General features: G+C 46.6%; 1 protein-coding gene and 1 pseudogene across 1 annotated transcript; both read left to right on the forward strand.

Moving 5' to 3' along the window:
- Window positions 1–2,802: 2,802 nt before the first annotated feature.
- On the forward strand, window positions 2,803–5,075 carry LOC136514196 (peroxidase 2-like). The gene is made up of 4 exons (XM_066508183.1): window positions 2,803–3,060; window positions 3,187–3,381; window positions 4,443–4,605; window positions 4,723–5,075. Exons 1-4 carry the CDS (start codon window positions 2,803–2,805, stop codon window positions 5,073–5,075), a joined length of 969 nt encoding a protein of 322 aa, XP_066364280.1.
- Window positions 5,076–11,992: 6,917 nt separating this feature from the next.
- Window positions 11,993–13,517, forward strand: LOC136510964 (peroxidase 54-like; annotated as a pseudogene).
- Window positions 13,518–19,176: the final 5,659 nt, after the last annotated feature.

Below are 19,176 nucleotides of genomic sequence, written 5' to 3' on the forward strand. Positions count from 1 at the left end.
GGTCAACAGCAGCAGTGAGCGCGCAGTCTCGGTCTCATGACCGGACACTAGCACGAAGAGTGACCGGACGCTCAGGGCCTACGTCCGGTCAGTGCTGACGTATGTTGATGTGGTAGCGTGAGGAACAGCTGTGACGCATGGTAGTTGGAGAATGACCGGACTCAAGTGCTGCGTCTGGTCCTATAGGAGCGGACGTCTCCGGTCGTAAAACAGAGGTTCGGGGAGCTCTCTAGAAACGTCCGGACTCTAGCTGGTCTATGTCCGGTCACAACTGGAACTTTACTAGAAGTGACCGAACGGTGGAGTCTTGTGTCTGGTCTTGGCACTATGCTGCGTCCGGTCATGACTTAACCGTTGAGATTGGGCGCTCAACATTTGAAGCGAGGGATGACATGGCGGCCATCCGTTGATCGAACACTGGTAGGGTACGTCTGGTCGTTATGACCAGTGTGTCTGGTCGCCCTAACTTTTTAGGGAACATAGAGCCAACGGCTCTATTCGTGGGGGCTCTATATTGAAGCCCCATTGCTGGCTCTAGCTCACTTTCTTGGCCATTTGCATTGACATAGCAACCCTGTGAGCTTAGCCAAAGCCCTCCCACTCATCTCTATCATTGATTCATCTTCTTTGTCAGATTAGGACTAAATCCAAGTGCATTGCTTGAGTAATTGCATCTAGAGGCACTTGGTGTTCGTGTTTCACTGCGGGATTCGCTTGTTACTCTTGGTGGTTGCCGTCACCTAAACGGCTTGGAGCAGCAAGGATCGTCGAGCAGAGGTTGGTGATTGTCTCTGACTCCGATCGTGGTGATTATGAGGGGTTCTTGACCTTTTCCCGGTGGAGAGCCAAAAGGTACTCTAGTAAATTGCTCATGGCTTGTGTGATCCTCATCTTGTGTTGATTGTGCGGCACCCTATTGAGGGTTTGGCATGTGATGCCAATTAGCGCGTGAACCTTCAAGTGAGTGAATCACCACAACGAGGACTAGCTTGCCGGCAAGCAAGTAAACCTCAGGAAAAAGTCATTGTGTTAGCATTTGATTCCGAGGTGATTGGTCTTTATTGGTATTCATTCTTATGATTGATTGGTTCATTCCTCGACTCGGCAGTATAACCATCTTGCTCTCTCTCTTTACATTACCGTAAACTAGTTGTCAAGCTCTTTAGTGTAGCTAGTTGTGAGAGCTTGTTAGCTTGGTTAGTGTGGCTCTTTAGTTAGCCTTTGAGAGCACAATAACTTAGTGTAGTGACATAGCCATTGTATAGAAATTTTTATAGGCTATTCACCCCCCTCTAGCCATTAGGACCTTTCAATTATGCATAATCTTTTAGCATTGTGGCATAAATGCATTCATGTTTCATTTATAGCATGTTCATGTTGCATTGTGATGTTTCATATGTTGCTTATAATATGTTTCACATGTTGCATGAAATGTTATCATTAATGCTAATTAAGAAACTTTGTGAATTTTATATATGTGAATTTGCTGAAACAATTAAAATTGTGTTAATATAGACTTTGTTGAATGAAGTGTGAGTTTTCATAAAAGATAAAAGTTTGATTGTGGATTCAAGTCAAAAATATCAAATTTGAGCTTCAAAGATTGCATTCAAAACAGTTTTCCAACACTTAACCACCTGGACAAGTTCCTTAATTTTAGTTACAAAGTTCAATCTTTAGCGAATTAATAAAACAAATTTCATGAATAAAACTGGCGCAACTTTGGTGTCATGAATTGATAGTATGTTTAAGATTTGTTAATGAGTAATTAAATGTATTGGTTAAATCATGTTTAGCCTCTAATTAATTGTTCAAAGTTGCTAACCCAAAACTGTTTTCTAACCCTAACTGAAAGTTCAGAGTCTAGTTTCAATGTAACTCTGTTCTTGAGCTTTGATATTTTAATCCAGTTAGAATTAGGGGATGGTTCTTGAAGCAAAGCTTGAGAACAGATCAAGGTGTGCTGAGTTCCGCGTTATGCTCCTGGCGGCGGCGTGGCGCTGAGTTCCGCGTTCTACGATGAGTCGTGCCCCAGCGCCTACGACGTCGTCCGGCGCTTCATCCAGGACGCTCGCGTCTCCGACCCGCGCATCCCGGCCAGCCTCATCCGCCTCCACTTCCACGACTGCTTCGAAAATCTTACATAGGCACGCGTGGGCAATTTAGATGCAAATTTTGATAGGGGTGATTATGAACGTCACCTCTGAAAATCATTTCTGACCATTGAAAAAAAATAACGATTAGTGCTGAGATTTGTGGATCCATTCTTTGTTTCCCCGAAATGATCTATGGATCCATTTGGTTTCTAACTTTAGTTGTTCCATACCAATACAGCTGGAAAGCGGAAATGTCCGGTCTGATCGAAGTTGCTGAACTATTTTGTTGGATGTATAAAATGGTGCAGTTTTGGTCACTACTCGTCACGACCGCTTCTGCTCGGGCCGCAATCATATGTGTGCATCGCCTCATCGGCCAACACCGCAACAATAATATATTTAGATGCAACCGCGTCCAGCGGCATGTCGCCGGCCCTGACAAGTACTCAAATTGACATGCTCCGGCACTTGGAAAATGTCAAACGCACACGCACGCCCAAGACAATCCTCCGACCCCAGCGAAACAGTCCGCGTGCCCATCATCGCTAGCTCGAGACTATAAAAGCTGCCGCATCCACCCATCCCTGCCGCATCCTCCGGCTCTCTTCTCTGCAACTGCAAGCAAGCATCAACGGCACTAGACGTCGCTACCAGCCTGCCTGCTGTCTGCCATCAACTAGCTTCGATCTCCTGCATTCAGACCTGCATGGCGGGAGCTTCGTCGCGCATCTCGTTTCTTGGGCTGCTGTTAGCCGCGCACTGCGCACTGATTTTGCTCGCTTTGGCTGGAGCTGCTCACGGTTATGCTCCTGGCGGCGGCGTCGCGCTGAGTTCCGCGTTCTACGACGAGTCGTGCCCCAGCGCCTACGACGTCGTCCGGCGCTTCATCCAGGACGCTCGCGTCTCCGACCCGCGCATCCCGGCCAGCCTCATCCGCCTCCACTTCCACGACTGCTTCGTCAACGTGAGCACAGAGTTCGAGTTCATGCTTGCTTCTGCCCGTGGCTGATCAATATTGCTGTAGGATGAACGCGGCAGCTAAGTACGTTCTTTGCATCATCTGACATGAATGAACGGCCAAATGTTTCAGGGTTGCGACGGCTCCCTTCTGCTGGACGACGATCTCCCGGAGATCCAGTCCGAGAAACACGTGCCTGCCAACGACAAATCAGCACGTGGCTTCGAGGTGGTCGATGACATCAAGAGCGCGCTGGAGAAAGCGTGCCCTGGCATCGTCTCCTGCGCTGACATCCTCGCCCTGGCAGCCGAGATCTCCGTCGAACTCGTAAGAACCCCGTACCATTAGCTAGCTTCTTCTAGTGTTTCGTACTAGCTAGCTCTAGCTTCCCAATCTTGTTCCAAGTTAATTTTTCGATCTCGACCGATGTGGTGCTTCACTGCCTGTTTGCCCCAATCATTTTCTCATTTTCGAGCTTATAACCGACAGTGAAGGTACATCACTGCTGGTTCTCACAAATCCGACAGTGATAAGGTCGACAGTGATGTCCAAATCTGGCGTAGTGTAGCAGCCACCAGCCTGCCTGCAGTCTGCACTGTTAGTAGTAGCCATCCACTAGCTTCGATCTCCAGCGATCACTGCACGTGTAGTGTAGCATTCAGACCTGCATGGCAGCAGCTTCCTCTCGCGTCTCGTCTCTCAGGTTGCTGTTAGCCACGCTCTTGCTCGCTTTGGCTGGAGCTGCTCACGGCCACAGTTACGCTCCTAGCGGCGGCGTGGCCCTGAGCTCCGCGTTCTACCACGAGTCGTGCCCCAGCGCCTACGACGTCGTCCGGCGCGTCATCCAGGACGCGCGCGTCTCCGACCCGCGCATCCCGGCCAGCCTCATCCGCCTCCACTTCCACGACTGCTTCTTCAACGTGAGTGCCAACTGCCAACTGCCAATGCTTGCTTCTGCCCGTCGCTGATCTAGATTGCTGTAGGATGATGTACGCGGCAGCTAAGTTCGTTGCATCATCTGACATGACTGAACGGTCAAATGTTTCAGGGTTGCGACGGCTCGCTCCTGCTGGACGACGATCTCCCGGCGATCCAGTCCGAGAAACACGTGCCCGCCAACGACAAATCAGCGCGTCGCTTCGAGGTGGTCGATGACATCAAGAGCGCGCTGGAGAAAGCGTGCCCTGGCATCGTCTCCTGCGCTGACATCCTCGCCCTGGCAGCCGAGACCTCCGTCGAACTCGTAAGAACCCCATCTCTAGGTAGCTTATTCCATTGAACAATAGTGTTATTTCGTAGTACTAGCTAGCTTCCCGTTCTTGCTCCACATTAGTTAATTTTTCGATCTCAACTGAGAACTGACGAAATCATGAACTGCGTGCTTGCAGGCTGGAGGGCCACGATGGAGGGTGCTGCTCGGCCGGCGAGACGGCACGACGACTAACATCGAGAGCGCCAACAACCTACCCAGCCCGTTCGACCCCCTGGACAAGCTCCAGGAGAAGTTCAGAAACTTCAACCTTGACGACACTGACCTCGTCGCCCTCCAAGGTAATCAATCTTCCACTTACCGATGTAGCAGCACAAACACTTCAAGCTTAGAAATTAAAGCTCAAGACAGTGTGTGCCTTGTCTCAAATCTCAACATATCTGCTATTACCACTTCAGGAGCGCACACATTCGGCAAAGTACAGTGCCAGTTCACGCAGCAGAATTGCACGGCCGGCCAGTCCAGCGGCGCACTGGAGAACCTGGACCAGGTCACACCCAAGGTGTTCGACAGCAAGTATTACAACAACCTCTTAGAGGGCCGTGCTCAGCTCCGGTCCGACCAGGTTATGCTATCGGACCCTTCTGCTGCGGCGACCACTACTCCCATTGTTCATCGGTTCGCAGGGAGCCAACAGGATTTTTTCAAAAACTTCGCGGGATCCATGATTAAGATGGGAAACATTAGCCCGCTGACAGGAAAGGATGGGGAGATCAGGAACAACTGCCGGAGGGTTAACAAACGCTACTAACTCTGAATACATTGATTCAATTCGACCGATTCCTTTTTTCTCTTAAGCAAGTGCAAGGCTTGTGTAAATGATTCTTTTGTTTCCATTTCTCAATCTTTGTAACAGTAAGGTGTTCATCTTACTCTTTTTTCTTTTCTGGAAAGCAAATGTAAAAATGCTCTCACACTGGTCGTATGTCAATTTCACGAAAGTTGAGTTTATACAATTTTTTTTATCAAACTAGCCATCTCTCTAGCGTGGCAAAAAAATTTAAGTTACATAATATTAAAATTATTGTGAATGAGTTTAGTAACATAATTTTTCAAAATTGATTACCTTTACTCTCTCTCTCTCTCTCTATTCATTTTCTAAATCTCTATTTGGTTGTGATAATTTATCATTTATTCTATTAATGGCTACATCTTTATGATTAATATGAAAAATTTTAGAATTTATTATTTTTCTTAAGCATCTCATGCGTATTAATATGAAAAAGTTTTGTTGAGGGCCTCTGGTTAGTAATGTTAACATACATGTTGCCATACTTAGTTGAAACACAAGTTTAAGTTATATGTATTAGCTCTTAATTTTAATTTTGATCTTTTTTGTTATCTTTTTATCAACATGTTAAGTCAAAACTCTAATGGTTATTGTTCCTTTTATTCAAAAGTTTTATTTTTATTTTTACTAATTTATTTATATTTTATTTAAAAAGGTTTTAAGTCCTAGACTATGCTCTTAGTTACTACAATAAAGTAAATAGTCATTTTAGTTTACACCACAACACTCAAGATGTTGAATTTACTTTGCCATATTCTTTCATAAAAACTTAGACCACTAAATTTTAAATTACAAGTTTAATATTGTAATGTTTTAGTTAAAATGTAAACTTATTATATAAAGAAATTATTGACAAATTTTATTATGATGCAACATTCATACAATTTAAAGTGAATTGTCAGTGTCATTTGCATGTGATTTGTTAAGGGGTTCATTTTTCATAATTTATATAATTTTAATATAATGTTTTGTCCAAATATATGGATGTTCACTTGGTCGACGTAGCGACACATATCATTTTTGTTACTTTTATTTTGATAGTGTTAGAGGTATGTCATTTAGAAACATCATATATCCCATTTTATGGTTATTGAATTATTTTCTATAATAGCGTATATTTGTATTTAGAAGTAGATTTGAGGGATATGCTAGTTTATTTTTATAACGACATGTGGGTACTTTAGATATTGATTAAAGGGTTAATTTATATTATCTTTCATGATGGCGGATGTTAGTAGTGTTAAAGAAAGTTTAGGGGATTGCTTTGCATTATCTTACATAGGCACGCGTGGGCAATTTAGATGCAAATTTTGATAGAGGTGATTATGAACGTCACCTCTGAAAGTCATTTCTGACCATTTAAAAAAATACCGATTAGTTCTAAGATTTGTGGATCCATTCTTTGTTTCCCGAAATGGTCTATGGATCCATTGGTTTCTAACTTTAGTTGTTCCATACCAATACAGCTGGAAAGCGGAAATGTGCGGTCTGATCGAAGTTGCTGAACTATTTTGTCGGATGTATAAAATGGTGCAGTTTTGGTCACTACTCGTCACGACCGCTTCTGCTCGGGCCGCAATCATATGTGTGCATCGCCTCATCGGTCAACACCGCAACAATAATATATTTAGTTGCAACCGCGTGCAGCGGCATGTCGCCGACCCTAACAAGTACTAAAATTGACATGCTCCGGCACTTGGAAAATGTCAAACGCACACGCACGCCTCTTGAAGGATAGGTAGAGGCGTGTTCATCTCGAATGGATGTATTTTCAGATAGCCTCTTTAGTTTTCTTCGTCCGTTACTCCATCGATACCGACAATCTTCCTTTTTCCTTCTAGGACTACTTTTAGCCTTCCTTTTGTCTTGTTGTCCCTTGCATAGAAGACTTGCATAACATCTTTTGCAAAGACGAAGGGGTCGTCTCTGTATGCGGTCTTAGTGAGATCAACGGTAGTGAACCATTCGCTGTCAGTGTTGATTTCCTCAAGCCGGACCCACTAGCAGCGAAAAAGAGCTGCCTTCGACAGACCGTAGGCTAGCTCCCGTATCTCCTCTATGAAACCATAGTATGTTGCCTGTACGTTGCCGTTTTCGTCGTGAGCTTCAAAACGAACACCACAATTTAGGTATGTGCTCTTTTTCATCTTGCTTTTTTGTGTAAAATGTGAATTCATCGATCTCATACCCTTGGTACTTAAGATATGTACTCGAAGGCCCCTTGGCTAAGGCATCTAGTTGATTACCCAATTTTATTCCAAGCAAGCGACGTCGTAACCAGCTGATAAATTCCTCCTTATGTTTTTTATCTAGCCAAGTCTGAGATCTGCTCGGATACAGAGTTTGCAGCGATTGCCTGTGCTCGTTAATGTATGGCATCACACCATCGGCTTGCTAGAGAACAGTGAACTGTGCCTGTCTGAAATAAATAGGGTCGTCTACTGTAACAGATTTCTCTCCGATCATTCCTTTGCCACGTAGTCTTCCCTCGTGACGAGATTCTAGAACTCCGACCCTTTTGATGTCCAGATAATATGTGCAGAACTCACTGGCCTCCTCCGTTGACCATCCTTCAACCATGCCCCCTTCTGGCCTGAATCTATTCCTAACATACCCCCTGAAAACTTTCATCAATCATTCGAAAGGGAACATCTGATGTAGGTACATTGGGCCAAGGGCTCTAATTTGGTCAACAAGATGAATGAGCAGATGCAATGAGATATCAAAGTAAGTCGTCGGAAAATACATCTCAAGCCTAACGAGAGTTTCGGCTATGTCCCGCTGCAGCTGCTCTAGCGTGGACACATCAATGACCTTTTTTGAGATCGCGTTGAAGAACGAGCAAAGCTTTATGATTGGGGCGTGGACCTTTGGGGGGAGGATACCACGCAGGGCAACAGGGAGCAGCTGAGTCATAATGACATGACAGTCATGGGCCTTCATAGGGCCATAGTTGAACTTGAGTTCTCTCATGTTCACTAGCCTCTTCGGGTTCGCACAGTAGCCTGTCGGGACTTTGAGTTCATTGAAGAAAGAAATAAGCGCACGCTTTTCTTCCTTCAATGTCCATGACGCAACCGGAAGTTCGAACTGGCCATTCTCTAGCTCCATGGGATGCAGCTCCTTTCCAATTCCCAAGTGTTGCATGTCCAGGCGTGTGGCTAGTGAATCCTTCGATGTCCCCCCGGTATCCATCAAGGTGTTAAGAGTGTTAGCGCACATGTGTTTTAGTGATGTGCATGAGATCAAGACAGTGACATACACTCAGAAATGGCCAGTAAGGTAGTTTCTAGAAAACTGATTTTTTCTTCCAAACGCTCCCATCAGGCGCTGCTTGCATTGTCCCCCTGCCCAAGGACAACCTCCAGTTTGTTAAGTTCTCGAAGTATCGCAAGCCCGTCTCGATATTTTGGAGCTAAGCATTTCTCAATAGTACCATTGAAATCTTTTTTGTTCCTACGGTAAGGGTGATCCTTAGGTAGGAACCTACGGTGTTCCATATAAACTATCTTTGAGTTATTTGGTAGATTTACCGCATCGGTGTCGTCCAAGCACTCGACATGATATGAACCCACTAGGGTTTATGGATGATCTTTCGATGAGAGGCGTGAGATCACTCGATTTGGTGGATGGAGATGACGTTCACGGCCCGACTACAGCCTTCCGAGACCGCGCCTTAGCAACCGATACACCACCTCCAAAGGCCGTCACGATCTTGTGGAGCGCGACAACCAGCCACTAGGGCTCCCGTCCTGCAAGCAATCGAAGAACTAGCAAGAACAAGGAAACAAGCACTGAATTTGCAAGATGAAATTGAAAGCCTCAAACTGAATCTTATTATGAGTGGGGTTCCGAAGACAAGGAGACGGGCGGCTGGATCAGCACGCGCGCCTACAAGCAAGTAGCAAAGGCTAAACTTGATCTAAACAAAACCCAAGTGTTCCTGGTGGCGGCTAAGGGGTATATGACGTGTGGAGGACGACCACAAGAGAATTTGAGTCGTGCTCCAACCCTAGGACGCGTCCCTACTGGACTCTAAACGATACAAGCCCATTGGGCTAACTTAAGGTGGCGCAGCACCCTGGACAGAATAGACCTCTCGGTGATTTTTGGACTGTTGACGCCGTTTCTGAGCAGGTATGAGTATGAGGTCAGATCCGTATGAAAGTAGACTTTATTAGCTTTCCAACAAGTCCAGAATCACCCCAATCCGACTCCGTATGTAACCGTGGCGACCGTCGCAAGTTGGAGGTGTGCTGCAGTCCGAATCCAGCCTACGCGAGTCCTTTTCCCTTTCGGTCTTCTCCTTGATTCCTAATCAAAACAAGAGTGCACGTGTCTCCAAGATCTAAACAGGATGGACAAGAGCTCAAGAAGGAACTCACTTGATGATTAAGTGTTCGAGCACGAGAACGGGTAATAGGACCAGCAGGTGCCGGCGTGGATGTATGATCGGTGTTGATGTCCTCATCACGACACATCCAGTATAACATTTTGTCTTCTCTCCGGACAACGAACCACGACCTAGCAGGTCGGTGATTGTAGCGATAAGTACTCCCTTGATCGTGACATGTTCCTTTTTGTACTCATTCCAAACATCTGGCACACCCTTTTCAAATATCTCTACTAGTTCATCGATCACTGGTTCTAGAAACACATCGATGTCATTTCTAGGTTGTCTTGGCCCTTGGATCAGTAGTGGTATCTGGATGTACGACCGCTTCATACAGACCCAAGGTGGAAGGTTGTATATACAGAGTGTCACTGGCCAGGTGCTATGATTGCTTCTAACCTGATCGAAAGGATTCATCCCATCTGTGCTCAAAGCAAACCAAAGGTGCCTTACCTCTCCACCGATGTCCTTATAGAACATAGTATTGACAGTCCTCCAGTCATACCCATCGACGAGGTGCCTTATCATTGTATCTTTCTTACGCTCTTCGCTATGCCAGCGCAACAGCCTGGCTGACTTTGCACATGCAAACAACCTATGCACCCGGGGAGTATAGGGAAATACCAAACGACCTTTACGGAACCTCCTCTGGTCTTGGTACCCTCATCTGACGGTCCTTCCTTGTACCGTGGAGCTCACACTTAGGGCACTTGTCCAAATCTTTGTATTTTTCTCCACGGTACAATATGCAATCATTGGAACACGCGTGGATTTTATCAACCTCGAGGCCGATGGGGCAGATCATTTGCTTGGCCAAGTATGTCTTTTCTGGCAACTCATTTTTTTTCTAGGGGCATTTTCCTTATTATACCTAACAACTGATCGAAGCCTTTATCGCTCAATTCGTTTGTCGATTTAAACTCTAACAGCATAATATCGGCTTCCAATTTGCTCATTGGACAATCCCTATATAATGGTGTTTTGCCATCTTGTCTCATTTTCTCTAGCTTTTTCAGCTGTCTTTCACTAAGACATCTGGTCTCTACATTACGTAGCAGCTGAGAAATGCCATCGTTATCCTCGGTGTCGTCAGCTAGCGTGTTCCTAAACACATTATTAACTGTGGGCATAGGTTCCGTGTTGACACCGAGTCCCTCGTCACCATCATGGATGGCTACGTCAGGCATGTCCACATCATCATTGTTTTTCCTACAGAACATTTCCACCAACCTCGTCCATGCATAGTCCATATCGTATAGTTTGGCATGAATCCTCTGGTTATCAAGTGCGATCGTATAGACTCAATTTGACGAAAGTTCCTTTGATTTTTGCAATCTTTGCATGGGCAGAAGACAGGGTTCCCATTTCCAGCATGGGCTTTGGCATCGGTGATAAACTGACTGACGCCATGCATGTACCGCTTGTCCGTTCGGGACAGATGCATCCACTCTCGATCCATCTCTTACACAAAAAAAATATATTGAGATAGTAATTACAAAGAATTAATAAGAAGTTGAGCTTCATTAACAACAATTGTAGCTCTAAAAGTATCCATTTTTGGAAAACTATTATTGTACACTAATTATTGAAAATTGAAATTGGTAGCCCCGACCCTATAAATTAAAAATCAGTAGTAAAAAACAATTATTGCACAATATTGAAGAACAACTATTCTACTCTACTTCTAAGAACTAATTATAGCATCACATACTAACAATGATGATCTTGACCATCATAGAATAATTAGCCACGAATTTAAATGTGTTCATAGACACCAACCGTTTAGATGATAGATTCACCATATTTTTTAGCCTTGCACAAATATTCAATTAAAAAGTGCTCTCTAGAATGGAGAAAGAAGTAGAATGAGAATCAAGCAATGTAGCCATCAAAACGAAGCTAATTAAGCAACTAAATCAAAGAAGTGTATATTTGTTACTAACCTTAAAGAAAAAGATCAAGCCATTCTTCAAAATCCAAGCGCTAGCTTTATGATGAAGAGCAGCCGCAACAATAGGAGGGAAGGGCCCAAACGCTGCGCCTCTGTTCTGAGGATGGAAGAGATGAAGAAGAAGAGGACGGCTACAGCCTTTTTGTGTTGTAGGCTTCTTACCGTCGATTCTTGGCTAGAACCGATAGTGAGAGCCCAATCACTGCTGGTTTGTGGCTTCAACCGGTAGTGATGAGTGGCCGCCAAAATACTGTCCGGTTCAAGCCACAAAACGGCAGTGATGTGGTGCTTCACTGCCAGTTTTAACCTAGCCCCAGTCATTTTTCTCATTTTCGAGCTCATAACCGACAGTGAAGGTACATCACTGCTAGTTCTCACAAATCCGATAGTGATGACGGTCGACAGTGATAGTCCAAATCTGGCGTAGTGTAAGCAGCCTACCAGCCTGCCTGCAGTCTGCACTGTTAGTAGTAGCCATCCACTAGCTTCGATCTCCAGCGATCACTGCACGTGTAGTGTAGCATTCAGACCTGCATGGCAGCAGCTTCCGTCTCGCGTCTCGTCTCTCAGGTTGCTGTTAGCCGCGCACTGCACGCTCTTGCTCGCTTTGGCTGGAGCTGCTCACGGCCACAGGTTACGCTCCTAGCGGCGGCGTGGCCCTGAGCTCCGCGTTCTACCGACGAGTCGTGCCCCAGCGCCTACGACGTCGTCCGGCGCGTCATCCAGGACGCGCGCGTCTCCGACCCACGCATCCCGGCCAGCCTCATCCGCCTCCACTTCCACGACTGCTTCGTCAACGTGAGTGCCAACTGCCAACTGCCAATGCTTGCTTCTGCCCGTCGCTGATCTAGATTGCTGTAGGATGATGTACGCGGCAGCTAAGTTCGTTGCATCATCTGACATGACTGAACGGTCAAATGTTTCAGGGTTGCGACGGCTCGCTCCTGCTGGACGACGATCTCCCGGCGATCCAGTCCGAGAAACACGTGCCCGCCAACGACAAATCAGCGCGTCGCTTCGAGGTGGTCGATGACATCAAGAGCGCGCTGGAGAAAGCGTGCCCTGGCATCGTCTCCTGCGCTGACATCCTCGCCCTGGCAGCCGAGACCTCCGTCGAACTCGTAAGAACCCCATCTCTAGGTAGCTTATTCCATTGAACAATAGTGTTATTTCGTAGTACTAGCTAGCTTCCCGTTCTTGCTCCACATTAGTTAATTTTTCGATCTCAACTGAGAACTGACGGAATCATGAACTGCGTGCTTGCAGGCTGGAGGGCCACGATGGAGGGTGCTGCTCGGCCGGCGAGACGGCACGACGACTAACATCGAGAGCGCCAACAACTTACCCAGCCCTTTCGACCCCCTCGACAAGCTCCAGGAGAAGTTCAGAAACTTCAACCTCGACTACACTGACCTCGTCGCCCTCCAAGGTAATGTCGACTACTTATCTATCTCCTCAGCAGGTGACTGATGGAGAGCTTATCCGTCAGTCACCGCTCCCCCGCCGGCCTGCTGCTTCACGCTGCCGTCCTTTCCTCTATTGTGGTGCCCGACGACGCCGGGCTGTTGGCCTGCGACGAGAGGCGCCTGAAGGACGCCAGCCGACGCGAGAGCTCCGACTACTGCGGCCGGCACGCGCCAGCCCGTCGGGGGCCACCGTCGCGTCCTCAGCCGTGCAGCACTTGTGGCCGACGCGGAACCGGCCTCCACGGCTTCGGCATCGTATTCGGCCGGACTTGCGAAATAAGTTGGGACTTGAATGTTGCAAAATCACGTGTCCTCGAATCGTAGGGGGAGGCAGGTGCCAGATGGATTTGCAAACCATCAGGCGGCTGCGTCCGAGTAATCCGAAAATACAATCGTGTACGGTTCAGAGTTCAGACCTCTACAATTATTTATGCTATGGCTTATATACTGACTTCAACGACAAATTATTCTTATATATTTCAGGAGCGCACACTTTTGGTAAAGTACAATGTCAGTTGACGCAACAGAACTGTGCAGCTGGGCAGCTAGAGGACACACTTGAGAACCTAGATTGGGTCACCCTGTTCGCTTGATCGTATTAGCCAGACTTATTAGTCATGATACAGTGTTTCTCTCTCACAATAAAACAACATCAGCCGACTTATAAACCACAGAAACGATCAAGCTGATCGTTAAGATGGCACCGCACAGCTACCCTCCGACCAGGTCATGCTGTCGGGCCTTGCCGCGGAGGCGACGGCTGCTCCCATTGTTCATAGGTTTGCAGGCAATCAAAAAGATTTCTTCAGGAACTTTGCTGCATCCACGGTTAAGATGGGCAACATAAGCCCGCTAACTGGGATTGATGGAGAGATACGCAAAAATTGCCGAAAGACCAACAGCAAACGCTATTGAAAACTTCTTTTCAATTTGATTGATTGACCAATTGCGATGTACGTGTAAATAATCATTCTTTCAATTCTTTTCCTCATTCTTTGTAACTGTAAGATGTTCCGCTTTTCTCTTCCTCATTCTTTGTAACTGTAAGATGTTCCGCTTTTCTCTTTCCGGAAGTAAAGCAAACGTGAAAAATGTTTTACACGCCTTCAGCCTCCTAAACAGGGGTGGACATAGAACGGATATGAATCAATTTTGGATATCTATTAGTCAGCTGTCGATTCTTTTTGCTGGATACAGTTACAGATTCTAATATTCTCAAATATGGATATAAGATGAATAAGGCGCATTTGAATTCGCATTTGAATATGTACTCAATTTAGTTAATATCACCTATTCCTTTCTTTTTATCAATAGTTTTGGAACGTGAAGTAATGTCGCCATTGCGTGAATATATTCCGCCACGCCACCAGGGGTCGAGGGTCGAGGGAGGCTGGGGACTGCGGTGGTGCAGTGTGCAGAAACTCCATTGACAAGGTTATGGAGGGCTCCAATGCCGCCTTCCTGAGCGGGAGATACAGCAAGATTAGAAGCTTTCGCTAATATAATGTTTTCTCTTGCAACGAAAATAAAACAGAAATTTCAGCAACGAAAGAGTAGAGTAGGGGGAAGAGAAATCCCGAACATTCATCTCCCAGAGACAGGTGTTATACGTAGCACAGGAAGGCGAGGCACGAACGACCAGGGGACTCGTCGACCTAGACAACCGCGAGGCAACTCTCCAGAACAGGAAGCGGCCAACCATCTCTGATTGGTCTCGATCGGCGGATCTTGGAAAGAAAACAAGATAGCTAGTCTGCGTCAAAATCGTGACTTAAATTGATCTATTCACCCAAGATTATCGCACCCAGGGACTGGGAGGATTGTGCGGCGCAGTGTCACACCCCAGAACTGAAGGCGGCAAGACGAGAAGACGTATTCAAGAATAGAAGGCAGTATCTCATGTTTATGTAATAGCTAGACTATGACGTGTGGGTCTGATGCGCAGGTGGTTGTATGCCTTATAATCCAGAACTGTGCATTGCAAGAACTTATCAACAATTATCTAAACTAATACCGTAAGAGCCGTAGGTGTTCCTCTGAGCTTCGGTCGAAATCCGGCTAGCCCTTGCTTGCTCACGTCGACGATGCTCACTGGCGGCCAACGCTGACAAGTGGTATCAAATTAAAGGCGGTCTTTCCTCGGCAACTATCTCCCCCACCCGTCCCAATCTCTCAGCCCATATCTTGAGTTTCGGATCGTGATCCCTGACGACAGGTGCAGCGCGCTGATTTGCTCCGACGAGTTAGTGCCTCACCATAGGTCAGTGCCAAGGTCGATCTAACTCGGTACGTTGCTGGGCACGTGGTGTTTCCCTAGTGCTGTGGCATGTCGGGATCTGATGGTGGCAAAGACCAGCAACGGCGGTGTGAACCGGTCCAGCAGCTCGGCGCCAGCGGCTCCGACTACCACTTCTCCAACAACTTAGTGAAGCCGACGGGATCCTGTTTCGACACCTAGTGTTCGACAGCATCACCCACTGTAAGCTCGATCTCTGCAGAGTCAATACCTTTTCTTTTAGCACGCTTTGAACAACGAACAAGGGTTGCGGGGCACCAGTCCTCATGTAAAATTCTGGTGTTTGGTTGTTTTCTGCAGTGTGCTGGCATTCGGCGGGGAAGTGTCCGTGGATTTGAGATGCAGAGCGCTTGTCTCTGTGTAAAATTCCTCGATCCCGCCTCATTTCTAGGTGTTGGGTTCACTTGTAAAGCACACGATAGGGGAGGATTTCATCCAAGCCGGTTGTTTCCTATAGCACCCGATTTTAAGAACAAAACCAGATACACACCATATGTGAGCTTAGGAAGTCAAATCTCACATATAGCTACAAATAAGGGTAATATCGAAAGACAATGCTCAATATATAACATACTTAGTATAAAGAAGGGACAATTGTCGGTTGGATATCCAAAGTGATGGTCCTTCGCTGGCGGACATCCACTTTGGAGCATTTTGCCAGAAGACACTCTGGTTCGGTGAAATTAGGCCACAGGACACCGCTGACCGGTTACAGCCGGTTGAGGAGAGAGAACAACGACGAAATGGCATTATTGCCCCTGCCGCTTTCTTCTTCCTCTCTCCCTTTCTCTTTTTTCTGTTTCCTACTCCGCGGCAAGTAGGTCGCCGCGCGTGCCCATGATCGGGTAGGCTGCTGCTGGTGTGCTCGTGCTCCTGTAGCGCCGCCATGCCGGGCTCCCCCATGCTCGCAGCCTCGCACAGCAAAAGGACAAGAGGTCACGGCGGCGTGGCACACCCTCTCCACCGCCGGCTGCGCCCGTAGTTTTCGGCAGCGTCATCGTCCCGCACGGCGAGCACGTGGCTAGGTGGCACAAAACGATGCGGCTGCGCGGTGAGCAGTCGAGCGCGTACGCACGCACGGCCAGACGGTGTGGACGGACGCGGGCTTCACGGTGAGCACGTGGTCAAGCGTCGTAGTGGCACGGCAAGCATGGGAGCACGCCCAGGCGGCAAGGATAGGAGCGGGCCTCAAGGCAAGCACGTGGTCAGGCACCTTGGCGTCCATCATCAGGAATGCCACCGCTGAAAGCTCTAGTTTGGTTTTGGTGAATTGATGAAACCCTAAGTGCTAACCTAGTTTATCAAAGTGATTATGAGATAGGTGGCACTGCTCTAAGTGATGAAGCAATTGTGAAGATCATGATGATGGTGATGCCATGGTGATGATCAAGTGCTTGGACTTGAAAAGAAGAAAGAGAAAAACAAATGGCTCAAGGCAAAGGTATAAATGGTAGGAGCTATTTTGTTTTGGTGATCGAGACACTTAGTGAGTGTGATCACATTTAGGATCGATAGCCGTACTATCAAGAGGGGTGAAACTCGTATCGAAATATGGTTATCAAAGTGCCACTAGATGCTCTAATTCATTGCATATGTATTTAGGATCTAGTGGAGTGCTAACACCCTTGAAAACATTTGTGAAAAATATGCTAACACATGTGCACAAGGTGATACACTTGGTGGTTGGCACATTTGAGCAAGGGTTAGGAACTTCACCGGCGGAGTGTCCGCCCGTTACAAAAAAGATGGAGGTCACTGTGAGTGATCGGACGCTGGTCTCGGAAGGACCGGTGCGTCCAGTCTGTAGAAGCAGCGAAGACGCTGGCGTCGGTCTCTGACTGGACGTTGGGTCACTTAGTGACCGGACACTGACGGGGTGCACCCGATCCTGCTGGCGTGGCAGCGCACAGAGGAGACACTGAGTGACCAAACGTTGGGTCAGTCCAGTCGTGATTTCTCGTTTCTAGATGCTTACTGGAAACGATCGGACGCTGAGGTCCAGCATTCGGTCATTTCAAAGCAGCGCGTCTGGTCATCACTTGATCGTTGGAATCGAGTGCTCAGTATTTGAAGAGAGGGGACACATGGCGTGCATCGCACAACCAGACGCTGGGGTCCAGCATCTGGTCAATCTGACCGGCGTGTTCGCTCGCCCCATGTTCAGTGCAGTGAGGAACCCAACGGCTCTATTCGTGGGGGCTCTCTATTTAAGCCACATGGCCGGCTCAAGCTCACTCCCTTGGCCATTTGAATTGACATAGCAACCTTGTGAGCTTAGCCAACGCCCTCCCATCTTGTGGCTTGTGTGATCCTCATCTTGTGTTGGTTGTGTGGCACCCTATTGAGGGTTTGGCATGTGATGCCAATTAGTGCGTGAACCTCCATCGCCACAACAAGGACTAGCTTGCCGGCAAGCAAGTGAACCTCGGTAAAAAATCGTTGTGTCATCATTTGATTCCGAGGTGATTGGTCTTCATTGGTATTCATTCTTATGGTTGATTGGTTCACTCCTCGACTCGACGGTATAACCATCTTGCTCACTCTCTTTACATTACCGCAAACTAGTTATCAAGCTCTTTAGTGTAGCTAGTTGTGAGAGCTTGTTAGTTTGGTTAGTGTGACTCTTTAGTTAGTCTTTGAGAGCACACTAACTTAGTGTAGTGATATAGCCATTGTGTGGAAAGTAACTATAGAAACAAGAATTGTGGTAGGTGGCTTGCTTTTTAGTAGGCTAGCGCAACACTTGCTTCACCTCATAATTGTCTAACCGGTTTGTTAAGTGTTGTTGTAGAAATTTTTAATAGTCTATTCACCCCCCCCCGTCTAGCCATTAGGACCTTTCAAGTGGTATCAGAGCCAAGGTCACCGTGATTTGAGGCTTAACAACCTCCGGTGTAAAAATGGCTCAAATCAACAACACCAAGAAGTCACCCCAATTTGATGGCTCAAATTATCCCTATTGGAAAGCTAAGATGACAACTTATATCAAGTTAATCAATAGAAAGGTTTGGAAGGTGGTAGAGACAAAGATTGAGATTGAAGATGAAGAGGCTCCCACCGCCGCTGAAGAAATGCTACTCTAAAATAATGATATTGCTCTTAGTGTCATCCATGATGCGTTGGATGAGAGAACTTTTGAGCAAATCAAGAACATTGAGAGAGCTCATGAGGCATGGAAGAAATTGGAGGAATCATTTTAGGGCACTCAAGCCATGAAGGGTGCAAAGGCATATATTCTCAAAGAGAAGTTTGCAAGCTTCAAGATGAAGGAGGATGAGAATGTGCTAGAGATGTTCCATAGGCTTCAAGTGCTTGTCAATGATCTCAAAGCACTTGGAGAAGAGGTGAAGGACAAGGACTTCTTCCACAAGTTCTTGAAATGTTTGCCTTCAAGATTTGGCACATTGGTCACTATTCTAGTGAGGAGTGGTTTGGACACCATGACACCAAACCAAGTGTTGGGAGATATTATGACCGATGATACACATAGAGATGATGATGAGAAGGAAGAAAAGAAGGAGAAGAAAGATGAGAAGAAGAAGAGTGTGGCATTCAAGGCCACATCATCCAAGGGCAAGGCAAAGCAAGAAACATCAAGTGAAGATCATGGCTCATGGGATGATGATGATGATGAGAAGATGGCTCTCTTTGTCAAGAGATTTGGCAAGTTCATGATGAAGACGGGCTACCGTGCTAGAAGAAACAAGTCTTCATCCAAGAACAAAGAAGAGTCAAGAAGGTGCTTCAATTGTGGAAGCAAAGATCATCTTGTTGCTCAATGCCCATACAATAGCGACAAAGATGATGACAAGAAGAACAAGAAGAAGGACAAGAAGGAAAAGAAAGAGAAGAAGGATAAGATGACCTTCAAGAAGAAGAAGGGTGGTTCATATGTGGTCACTTGGGATAGTGATGATGATGATAGTGATGATGATAAGACCACCAAGAAGAAGGCA

This window comes from Miscanthus floridulus, chromosome 16 (assembly GCF_019320115.1).
Source record: "Miscanthus floridulus cultivar M001 chromosome 16, ASM1932011v1, whole genome shotgun sequence".
In the NCBI taxonomy this organism is placed as follows: Eukaryota; Viridiplantae; Streptophyta; class Magnoliopsida; order Poales; family Poaceae; genus Miscanthus; species Miscanthus floridulus.

What these genes read in the sequence shown, in the direction of transcription:
- LOC136514196 (XM_066508183.1), top strand. Translation starts at nt 2,803, where the DNA reads ATGGCGGGAGCTTCGTCGCGCATCTCGTTTCTTGGGCTGCTGTTAGCC. An exon ending in TCCACGACTGCTTCGTCAAC is followed by an intron (nt 3,061 to 3,186) that starts GTGAGCACAGAG and finishes CAAATGTTTCAG; the next exon opens with GGTTGCGACGGCTCCCTTCT. An exon ending in CCGAGATCTCCGTCGAACTC is followed by an intron (nt 3,382 to 4,442) that starts GTAAGAACCCCG and finishes GCGTGCTTGCAG; the next exon opens with GCTGGAGGGCCACGATGGAG.